Raw genomic sequence first — 12,105 nt, 5'->3', positions numbered from 1 at the left:
TATTATAATAGAGAAGACACTGGCGTGCACATGCTTTAAAACACTTGCACGTTTATGGATGGTAATGGCATTGGAGAATATATAAGGCTGGAGAGAGGGGTGTCTCTGATAAATGGAGCAGAGTATAACCAACTTATAATGGACATTTCTTTCCTTTTTAAATGTATAAAGGAAAAACATATACACATATTCATACACGTACATGGTTTTTTAACTTACAGGAAAAAAGCCTGGAGGAGAAATTGTTTTGGATAGCAATAATGGTAGCAACTTAAATAGTGCAAAATGCTGCATCCAAAAATAATGCTACCATTACCAGCTCGTTTAGCTTTATACTGGGAAGTATTTTGTTTAGTGATGTATTTATTTTTTTTTCCTAGGAAAGTGAGGGGAAAGTACAGTTGTTGCATTTCTGGACAAAGTACACATTGAACCATTTGATATGCGGGGTGCGATCAGTGTTTGGCATCCCCATTCCAATGCAGACCTGCGTATGGGTTGTCACTTGAAGTTTTTCTTAGAAAGGTCTTTTAAAAGACCTTTCTAAAACGTTCACAGTATTTGCTGCAAAAAGATAAGTCTTTGATATTAAGCTATTGGAGGAAAAGTCTTCCCGTTTTAGAGCCCTGCTGCCTGGTTCAATGTACATAATTATTTGTCAAAGTCTTTGTCATGGACAGGCAAACACGAGACGTGCATACGCTGTCTTGTACTGCGCGTGATGCTCAGTTTCATCCGTTAAAAGAAGAATTGATTTTAAATGGGGGAAATACTGCTATTCAGTAATCCAATTCCGCAGCATTTCTGCTGTGTGCTCCTGTTTGCAAACACCCGCATGCAGCGTATGTGCTGTATGCAGGCTGCATAGTTCTGTTTCTTTCTGTTTGAGTCTATAAATGGTGAATGGGAACTAATTCTACTTTAACAAAACAAAGTAAACATCCCAAATAGCAACGATCTTTCTCAACTCAAAGTGGCTGCAAATCAGCTCTTGAATATTGTCACTGAAATTAATATCTAGATTTAATAGTTCTTGCCGATCCTATAAATGTTTTTGAAAAAAGCATTGCATTAATGCATGATATAGAAAGGATAAATTTGCCTTTAAATTGGAATGCAGTTCAAAGTGACTGAATTCTCCAATTTCAGCCACTATATTTGCCAAAGAACAAACTGGAAAATGGAACTGGTATCATTCATCTGCTCCTGGTTCACTGGGAGGTTCGGGGAAGGGACTTCCTATGAAGACAAAAGCAGAGTAGTTTATTGATAAGCTGTAACGACCACTAAATTTTACAATCTGAAGTAGCGTAGGTTTACTTTTAAATTCATTTAGCACAGAGAAGCTGTAAGAACCACTAACAGTGTAAAATTCTTTATAATCAGTCATTGATACCCCCTGTTAATCACAAGGAAGATGATATATGGGAAGGTTTGCTAAGTTTTGCTGTTAAATATATATATGATGGCTGAACGTAGTTTATTGTGTTACTTTTAAATAGCTTAAATTGGATAAAATAGTTCAACAACGTCTAAACCTTTTAGACTTGAGAAGTTAATATAATATTCTGGATTTTTTAAAAAAATCCCAAACAACAAAAAGGAAAACATCATGTTCCTCTTAATAACAGGTATTACCTCTAGGACACCAGTAACTAGCTAACAACCATATTGTGTAATTACGTACATATATTATGTACAATTTGTTTCCAAAATTAGATTATTTCTGTGGCTCTGGTTTGTTGTGTAAGGTGTGGTCAGCAGGGCAGAAATACAGAAGATAGCATCTCCCCCCTAGGAAGCCTGGATCTGAATGTAAAATTCAGTTAGGTTATTCCTCTGTGAGCTACAGCTGATTTAAATAAAGACCTATGCTTGTCCATGCTGCTTCCTCTCAAATGTTTTAGACTACGTTTTCACCTGATTTGTTCATTCAGATTCTTCGGTGGAAATGATTATGTTGTTCCCCAGAAATCTTCAGGGGGTTGTTCCAACAATCATTAGCCGTCCTCTCGTGTTTCTAAACCAGATTGATCGGTGTGACCCCTGGAGAAGTCACGCTCACATTGTTCAAAATATCCCACTTAATATGGATTTTTCGGAGGCCTGTCCCAAGCTGTCTCTGTATGCGTAAGGGACTTGGCTAATAAAGTCGGAGAGAAATCAGTCTCAATGACTGAAAGAGTCAAATTACAGAAATTTCCTGTCTTCTTGTATCAGCATGTCACCAATACAGATACTTCATCCCTGTTTTGAACCTTCAGAATAAACAGCTATGTCATAGTGACTGATACCAGTTCCATTTTGCCTACCAACTCCGTTGATTTTATATTTTATTTCTCATTTATGATGGAATAATCAGCAGCTCTTTTTCTCATTTATTTTCTCATATTTTTATTCCAGGATTTGCCTCTGAAGCAGGGAGTGTCTGCATTAAAAATGACCTGTAGTTCTCTGCTTCATAGGTTAGAAACTTATTTTAATATTTTGTGGCTAAGCACAGTCCCGTCTTTTTCAAAAATAAAAATTTCCAACACTAAATGGTTTAATTGGCATTGAATGTGGATTATAAGCATTTTGTGCTGGGGCTTCCATTATTTTAGATGAAATGGCTTCTACACAAATAATTAGTCCAGCTGAGGCAATGAAAGCTCTGTTTACTTGCAGCCATTTTTACGAATTAACATTAAGTTTTAAAAAAGTTGATTACAGTGGATCATTCTAAGTCTTATTTGGACATTTCCAAAGTACTGTATGGGTTAGGCTGTATTGCTTTAAGCATTTACATTCTAAAACTTACCAAATTCCAAATATTTGTTGGGGGAAAGAAATCAGTCGATAAATCACTTTATTTCAATGGGACTGCTATAGCCAGCACACGCAGAACCATGTATCTTGTATTTACTTCTGAATTATACACCGCAGATGCTTCTTCAGCTCCTTCCTCTTCCTCCATGGGCGGTGCTTGCAGCTCCTTTACCACCTCTTCCAGTCCTACCATTTACTCTACCTCAGTCACCGACAGCAAGGCTATGCAAGTGGAGAGATGCTCCTCAGCCGTGGGGGTAAGTAACAGAGGGGTAAGTGAAAAGCAGTTAACCAGTAACGCAGTCCAGCAGCAGCAGTCAACGCCGAAGAGACACACAGTCCTGTACATCTCGCCACCACCTGAGGACTTGCTGGACAACAGTCGGATGTCCTGCCAGGATGAGGGCTGTGGATTGGAGTCAGAACAGAGCTGCAGTATGTGGATGGAGGATTCACCCTCCAACTTCAGTAACATGAGTACCAGTTCCTACAATGATAACACTGAGGTGCCACGTAAATCACGCAAACGAAATCCAAAGCAGAGGCCAGGGATCAAACGTCGAGATTGTGAAGAGTCCAACATGGATATATTTGATGCCGACAGTGCCAAAGCTCCTCACTATGTCCTTTCTCAGCTCAGCACGGACAGCAAAGGCAACTCAAAAGCAGGAAATGGGTTGGTATCTGTTTTGTTTTGTTTTTTTTTTCAAAAAAAAAAAGTTCTATCACCATATGTAAAACGAAACTAATAAAACTCCTCCCATGAGTCAAGTGTTCTACTCAGGTTCTCACATAAATCCCTTCCCTTCTCTGCTGTTCCCTTTTGCGTCCTAGCCCATGATAAGTTCTCATAAGACTTGTTAATCTTTGTTTAGAAGATAAAGCTAAACGTTCCTGCAACAATCGGACACAGCGCTGATTAGCTAGCTGATCTGTATTCTTGTTTAAGTGAAACTCCTAAAAGATTGCACAATTCCATTTATAAAATGGCAATGAAAACATTGTTGTACTTAGAAAGAAAGGCAGAAGGGGACTGGACGCACCCTAAATCTTAATGGTTTTTGCAGGATTTTATGTGAGGATTTCAGTCTGTGCACTTTACCTGCTTCTGTTTGTCTCTCTATTTATCAAATAGAGAGAGTGATGGGAGTAGAAGTGAATTGCTTGGTAGGATTCCTCATTATTTAAATTAACACATGCTTTTACTTTTTGATAAAAAAATGTTAAGACGATACGGTGAACCAGATCTTGTTTTTTTCTTGTGAATTCACTTCTGTATTTGATTTTTTTCAGAAATAAATCTCTAATCCTGTTTCTCTCTGTGCTTCTGGGTTGTGTGCATGCGTGTGTCTGTACGTGGGCACGCCTGGGTGGTGGTCTCTCATCTCTCCCACTTCACACTCTTCACTAAATGCATTTCAGTAGTTGCTTAAAGAGGAGAAAGTCCATCAGTTTACAACAGCGCGTTGATACATTTTTTTTAAATTTTATTTTATTTTTTAACTTGTGGCTTCTTTAGTACTTTTAAGATGGATGGTCAAGTGGATAGATCTGGCTTTTTAATTTGGGGCTTTTTTTGGGAGGGGTGTATTTTGTTTCTGTTTTTACTTTTATGTATGTGCTCGCAGTACGTTCTAATGTTCATCACAACAATGGTGAATATTAAAATTTGACTGATGGGAAAGATTATGAACTTCTCATATTCCAAAGGGAAAGAGCCTGGAGTCTGTATTCCCAGGGTCATTGCAGTTCCATACTTAAAATTGCACTGTGAGAAAGTGATTCTGAGAAACTCTCCAGAGTGTGCTTCCCTGGGTACCGCACGGGGAAAAGCCGAGCTGGTTGGTACCGGGAGCGTTGGCCCTGCCGCCCGCTCCTGTCTCCTCCGACCTCTGGTGTCTCCTTACACCGCCCGCTCTGAGCTTGCCTGCGCTTGTCCAGCATCTCTCGTTTTCACCAGCTGAAACTGAGAATCAAGTAAAACGTTAGTACATGGTAGACCCGAGAAAGCGAATTAGCGTATGTAAAGCAGCTGCTTGGAACTAGGAAACTGGCTCCACCGAGCACAAAGGAGGTCAGGATCTCCCTTACAAAGGGAGGAAACTTTATCGAAAGGCAAGAACTGTGTGACTGTAAATGTGGTCTCTGGACAGAAAGGGGAGATTTAGTAGAGTCTGGAACGATATGTGTGATCTCAATGGAAAACATCACAAGACTATAACGTTCCCTAAAATATTCAGGGCGAACCAATGAACGTTCATCGGTACTGTCAGCATCGTGTCAACATCGGTGCTCTTCTGTGAATGCGCAGGGATAGATAAACGTAATTCTTTTCTAATGTGTCGTATACAGCCTAGACTGAACTGTTACTCTGAGGTAACAAAATTGTCCTTTTAAATCAAAGCTCTGGAATAAGAAATGGCCAAGATATTAGAAAAAATTAATTTTGTAGTTGGAATATGGAGATTTAGCATTACAAATCTAGGTCACGCTAGTGACTTTTTTTTTTTTTTAACTTTCCAGCCTGATGGAGTTCAGCCAAGAGAGTTCATTTACTTTTGGCTTTAAGAAAAGAGCAAGGAAAGCTCCCTTGTTAATTTGTGGAGTGGAAATAGCATTTGCCTCAAAAGAGACTTCTAGTCAGTTGTCTTCAAGAGCTGGAAGGAAAAGAATATCTTCCTGTGGAAAGTTAGAATTTGTGAAAGCCTTTTTAGAAACGGATGAATTGATGGTGATTTAGGGCGAAGAGTCTCAGATTTCCGACGTGCTTGGTCTCGCTTTCACTTTCAGGTCTTCACTGGGAACAGCCCCGGTGCCAGTGCAGGACCAGGCAAACCTTAACTCAGGAAATCTGTTTTAATACAGCTGTGGGTTTTACCACTTACGTTTCTTTTCTAGAAAAGAAGTGCTAGCTTTGAGGTGACATTGTCTGGTAACAGTTAAGCTAATTAATAAATGTGTGTAATATTTTCCTACTCGTATGTTCATGGATACTACTATTATAAATAAACTAAATTAAAAGGATGTGTAAATGACGTATCCTCGTAATTTGAGAAGAAAGACAACAGGCGTTCTGGTGAAGGTTTTACAATTACTTTCAAGTTCCGCTAATCCAATTGAAAGTAATGATTAGGTTTCTGGAGGGAAAACTTTCAAAATAATTGTTAGGCAGCATCTCTTTGCCTAAATATGGCAACGTATGAAATACTAGTATGTTGGCAATTAAGGTAACTTGGGTTTTAAGAGTAAAGTAACGTCAGGAAGAGTTGTGTTGGTGAGGCCAAATGTTAATGTCACAGTGCTAAAACTTCATGTTTTGAGTGTCAAAAGTGAATTTCATTTTGATGGCTGCCTCTCTTAACGCTTTCCTTCAAAATTCAGTAATATCTCAGTCTCCTGTATTAATTTACGCAGCTGGGACTTCCAAGCGTGACAAGGGCAGACTAAGCCATCCGTGCCATGTCTTTCCATGGAGCGTTCTCCTGTGACGCTGCAGAGTGCAGCCTGCGGAGACCAGGGCTCCCAGGCACGGCGTTTTGGACAATGCGGTGGTGTTCGCAGGAGCTGAGGTTGCTCAGCGTTCTTCCCGCGTTCCCTGTGGGAAGCTAAGAGATTGTAGCTGTGTGATCCAAAATTCTGAGTAAGGAAAAAGAGAAGACTTCCATTGAAAGTCCATTGGAGTAACGTCCTGACAGGAAGAACAGAGAAAGCGATTATCTAACAAGCTTGAATTTGATTAGCATTTGTGCTTGACGTGCACAGAAGCAAAGAGCATAGTGGTGTTAAATACAGTTTATTGAGTGCACCGCAGGTTTTGTATGTGCTACATTGAAGAAGAATTTAGTCCCGTTTATTTTCCTAAAAGAAGGTATGTTTTTACACAGCATTTTAATTTTTCGAAAGAGCCTGCTTGACTAGCCTGCGGCAGAGTAATCGGTTCTCCTTGGCAGAAGGATGGTACTCTCGCAGTCGCCTCTACCAGCGAGATCCTGCCTCTGTGCCGCTGCTGGGTTGAAGATGAACGTGCAAGGCAGCCAGGGCTGCCCGGGGACGGGCGCTGGGCGTCCGTGGGGAAGCGGTTAACCTTCACAAACAGAAAAACGTGAATGAAATTCATACCCAGCACAGCCCTCCTAACAGCTCAGCAGTGTCCATTTTAGCCCTTTGTTACACGTATTAAAAGGGTTTGGAAGGTTTGGTAGAAATAAGAGCGTGAGCAATAGGACTTTCAGGGGTAGGAGATGCGGTGGAATGAGGGGGCAAAGTGCCAGACGTCCCCTGGGACAGGAGAAGGCCCTTCTGTAGGAAAGGAGCTGGGCCAGGCCGTGCAGGGGCTGGGGAATGGCTTGGGAATATTTGCGGACCGTGTGGCCTTGTGCTGCTCACTGCACTGTAGGAGTTTTAGGAAAGGTGCTGCTGGTGTTCGTTAGTATAAATCAGCTGGTGACTGGGAGCAGAGCACCACGGGTTACCCCAGCCTCCAGGTCAGTGAAAAACTCGTACAGCAGCAAAGCTCTCAGTACGTGATTTTGAAGGAGAAAGCATTTCTTTCACCCTCTTCCTGAGAAGAAAAAATCCTGGATAAATTACTTCCCTATGTTGCACATTGAAACAGGATTTTTTTTTTTTTTAAGCAATTCACACCTGTTATTTTAAACTGCTTTCTTCAGAGTCATTAGCTGTTAGAAACTACTTTTTGGTAGTAAAAAAGAATATTGCATTCTGCATAAACTCATCGAGCCCTTTTTCTGCCTGTACCGTTTGCCATGGCACGTTTACATTTGCTAGTGTTAAATGAGTTTATTCGACTTCAGGTTAATTATACAAACCTGCTCTGTGTAAGATCAAGAGTTATTTTCCATTGTGCTTTAAAGTGAACACAAAATCAATCACATGATGTTATACTTTGGAGGGCTTCTTCAATTCAGGTTTTAATTATGGAACTGAACACAAGACACATTACATCGTAAGGTACGCACCTGGAAAGAAACGGTCTTTTCGCACACTCTGCAGATTTAAAATTGGTGCAATTGTGTCAGAGCTTCTTACGATAACTAATTTGGTTTCAACATAAATTTATCAATCTGTTTTGACAGAAATTAGTGTTTGAGTTTGCATGGATATGCAAGTTTGCGGAGACAGGCATGAGGCTGTTTTCCTGTTTAAAGAAGTACCATTTAACCTTAAATCCATTCGGGGTGTGTGTGTACATATGTATATTTGTTACAGAAGCGAAACAGCTTACTCAGATAATATCAGCCTGTAGCCTATACTATGAAAAAGCAGGTTATGAGCCACCTTCTCTTTGTTAACATAGTTAAATGCTAATTGCTTTTCCCTTCCTTTATGTTTACTCTCTGAAAAGCAGTTCCCGTTTGCACTGGATGGAGGAGGCAGGGAAGCACCGTTCCTCTTCATCCTGCAGGTTTCCTTCTCTGTCAGAAAGAGAATTCCAAAGTTTGCTCTCAGCCATGAATCTTCTACCCACTAATACACGCTCTTTATCTTTTTAGCTTTTCTGTGATTCAGTTTGTTTTTATCGGGGAGCTACTTCTAACATCTTTTTAATGGTCTGCTTTGACTTCCCAGAGCATCAGAGAACCAGAAGGGAGCTGGCGGGAAGAAGACCCCAATGTTGTGTGGTCAGTATCCGACTAAGAGTGAGGGGAAGGAGCTGAAGATAGTGGTACAGCCGGAAACCCAGCACAGGGCTCGTTATCTGACTGAAGGCAGCCGAGGCTCAGTCAAAGACCGGACACAGCAAGGCTTTCCAACTGTAAAGGTAGGCTGTTTAGTGCCAGGTCATACAGGGACTTCTTTCCAAGGGATGCTTTAGTAGAATGGGAGCTGATTCAGTTCAAATAGGCCTAGAATCTCGGTTGGTAGAGGGAAGAGGGGAGACTTCGCAGTCTCTTTGCTGTAGAGACTGTACCGTGTCTCTTCTTGCAGGTACCGAGAAGCCTTACAGAGGAAGGAAGCTTTATGTCAAGGCAATGATGTATAATCCGTGGTGCATATCCTGTTAGACTACGATTATACGAACTGTGTATATGGGTAGACACTTGAAGCATACAAAACTAGGACAGTGAAATGCTGTAGCTGTTTGATTGCTGATGACAGTGGGTTATCGTTATGCCTTATTACTAAGGACATAAAAGTAGCTTTCATTTTAAAAAATACATTAAAAGTGTTTTTTTTTTTGTTTTTTAATATGTATCTGAATCCACATTTCCAGCGTCTGTCTTTCAAGCAGAGTCGTAAAGATGTGACTGAGGTGTACTTTGTGGGCCATGCTGCTCAGTATGGTTGGCAGTAGTGAGGTACGTGTGGATTAGTAGAACTGGAGAACAGGGGGAAGAAAAGAGGAAGCATCGTACGCGTACTTAAAATATGCAGCCTGTTCCCTGCATAGACTTTGGTGCCTTGAAGTTTAGGTGTGATGGTCACTTGTTCTGAGGCAGGGTTGAGCAGCACTCGGGACTGAATGGTGTCCTCAATCCTTCTGACCAAGGGATAGGGCAGATGCAGTCGGGGATCCAGGGCCTGGCTGCAGAGCTGGCGTCTCAAGGAAGCATTTAACTGCTTTGTTCATCTTGCTTCATTCTGAGGGGAGAAAAGGAGAACTGATATAACTCACCTTACTCAGAAGGCAGAAAAAATGTTTGTGACCAGGCTCGCCAGGCTGGTGAAGGAGGACTTTACTGTAAGTTTGTCAGAGGATGGGAACCAAAGCCCAGGAGAAAAGGAGAAGCTACAAATGTAGGAGAAACACGAGGAAGAAGGCTACGAAGATGTCTTTCACATTCCTGCCTAGGAGGGACAACATTCAAAGGCTGTCCCTTCGGTGACTGCGCACTAATGCACAGAGGGTGAATTTGCAGGTCTTGTTTCTTCCCTAGTGCAGTCAGAGGGCTGTGACTTGACTGGAATCGCAGAGACTGGGGGTAGCGTACATGGCTGGAATGCAGTCATGGACGTGTCCCAGCTGTTTAGAAAGAAGAGAGGAAGTCATGTATCATAAGGAGCAGTTTGACTGCACGGACCTCCAGCATGAAATCAGAGACTGGCCTGTTGAGATCAGAGGAGGGGGGAAGCTCAGGGATGATGTTTCGGTGTCTGTTACAGACTGCCCGACTGAGAAGATAATAGATGATGCTTTCTATAGGTAACTAACAGGAGTCTCCTGCGTACAGAGGAGGAGACTCCTCTCTTACCATGAGAGATTTCAGCCATCTCTCTATCTGCAAGGACAGCTACATAGTCTGGTGGAAGCCATCGAAGAACTTGAGAACTGTGCTTGTGAAGGTTTCCTAATGCTAATGGTAGGGGGGTTTACCAGGAGTAATACTTTACGTGACTTATGCAGAGGCAAACAGAAGAACTGATGTCAAATATCATCACAAAAGTTGCGGCGACCACAGTATGAATGTGCGGGTGTACACCGAACTGCGTACAGGCCAGCGTTGCACACTCATTGGAATTACGGCAAATGGCATCCTGGTTATATTGGGAGGAGTGTGGCCAGCAGGTTGAGCGAGTAGACCACTATATTTGTTATCATACAAAGAAGAAGGATAAAAGACATTTCCCTTCATATTTTTTCTTAGTTATGCCACTTTGAGAAAGCAGCAAACCAGTTCTCAATCCCAACTAATTTACCAGGTCCGGTCCACAAAGAAATGTTTGTTTATGATTACAGCCCTTAAAATTTGTGCTGACTACTGCTGACAAGGTATAGAAGTATATTTATCTTTAAAGTCTGCTTCAACACTGTTAGAAACATCTCCAACACTTCACTCAGTCCTCCTGAGTAATGTAGAAATCCAGTAAAGTTTCATAAGAAAAGAATCCATTCATATAGTCCTGTTGCTATGGTGATTTAGTGCTCATTTGTGTGAATCTTCTTAATGGGCCTTTGTTCATCTGAATTTCCTTTTAATTCCTTTCCCAGTTAGCCTTTAGCACCCACCAGTGAAAATTCTGTTTGGAAGAGTCTCGTGTTACTGAATTCCTGGAAGCTCAAGCTTGCTTTACCAGTAGGCACACTAATTCATACTCTGCACGTAAAAGTCTGCCAGGGTTCAGCAGACAAAATGAGTCAGTGGATTTTCAGGAAATCTGAGCTCGGGGAAAAAATACATGAAGGACAAGAGGTGGTTCAATTTTTTGTTTGTTTGTTTGTTTTATTTGGGTATTTTGAGGGTGTTTTAAAGATGGGGAAGAATATTGTAAAAAATGTTGCCAGTTCAGTAGAGACCTGGTGCTTGCTCTTCTCTGGCAGCACCTGTGATAGGCAACCATTCAGATGCGTCACTCGTAAGCAGACTGAGGAAGAAAAGCAGGTTCTGTGGCCCTCTAAAGAAAACCGTGTTACATGATGACTTAGAATTAGAACATCTACAATCAATACGCAGCGTTAAAATTGTATAAACAAACCTTAGTCAAGTGACTTGTCTGGCAAAAGATAGTTTATCCTGAACGAGAAGAGTCAGCGGAGGTATTCCAGCCGTCAGTAGCAGATTTTCATGGTATCTTGCTAACAGCATTGCAAAGCTGGGGCAGTTACCGTCCAGATGATGAGAGATGCTCTCGCACACCTTTCATATCTTCTAACAAGAGCACTGGGGAAGAAAAGCAGCACCGGTCAGCTGTGCTCATGCTGTGTCTAGCCAAGGAGATCTCGGTGACACAAAGAGTGTTCATTTAGCTGTCCGTGTAAAAGAGACTTGGTGGTAGAATATCCGAGTAGCCTTTACTCCCCATTTCCTTTTGACCACCTGGTGAAATTAGGTCTTCTCCTCTTCGGTATTTTCATGGTCTTTTGTTTATTCGTGCTCTCTTGGCTTTTGAGGTCTTTGATAGGAACTCTACCTGTCAGCCTGTGGTTCATACGTGGGAGCCTGTACTAGGCCACCTCCAGAAATCGGATATTCATAGGTTATAATCCACCTACCTGCTGTGAGATAGTTCCTCCTTTTGGACATGAGGAGCATACTATGATTTTATCAGTATTTGCTGATTTTTATCTTTATATATATATATATTTTTCCCCCTGAACTAGCTAAGAACTCCAGAACTAAATTTCGAAAGAGATCTTCTGGAGGATTCTGCTCTCATTTGCATCATGTTACTAATAAAGACTGAGCTTTCTTTTCTCCTGGAAGTATTGACTGGACTTCCAGAAATCCTCTAGCAACAATTATGGCTTAATGAACACATTAAAAATACCCTTTTTTTTTTTTTTTTTTTTTTAAAAAATCTCCTCGAATGCTGTGGCAAAGAATTTCCATCTCTGGC

The 12,105-nt window shown here is 41.3% G+C and overlaps 1 protein-coding gene across 3 annotated transcripts in view; it reads left to right on the top strand.

Moving 5' to 3' along the window:
- NFAT5 (nuclear factor of activated T cells 5) overlaps nt 1-12,105 on the top strand; it is a 68,939-nt gene that overhangs the window by 36,711 nt on the left and 20,123 nt on the right. For 2 of the 3 annotated variants that reach the window (XM_074582609.1, XM_074582607.1), the window contains exons 3-4: nt 2,926-3,484; nt 8,398-8,590. In XM_074582609.1, coding sequence (XP_074438710.1) covers nt 2,926-3,484; nt 8,398-8,590 — 752 coding nt within the window. Of the gene's footprint in view, nt 1-2,403; nt 2,466-2,925; nt 3,485-8,397; nt 8,591-12,105 lie in introns of all 3 variants that reach the window. The other variant, XM_074582608.1, reaches the window with a different exon arrangement.

The sequence above is a fragment of the Larus michahellis genome, chromosome 4 (assembly GCF_964199755.1).
Source record: "Larus michahellis chromosome 4, bLarMic1.1, whole genome shotgun sequence".
Taxonomy (NCBI): domain Eukaryota; kingdom Metazoa; phylum Chordata; class Aves; order Charadriiformes; family Laridae; genus Larus; species Larus michahellis.
This window is presented reverse-complemented; position numbering and strand designations above follow the sequence as displayed.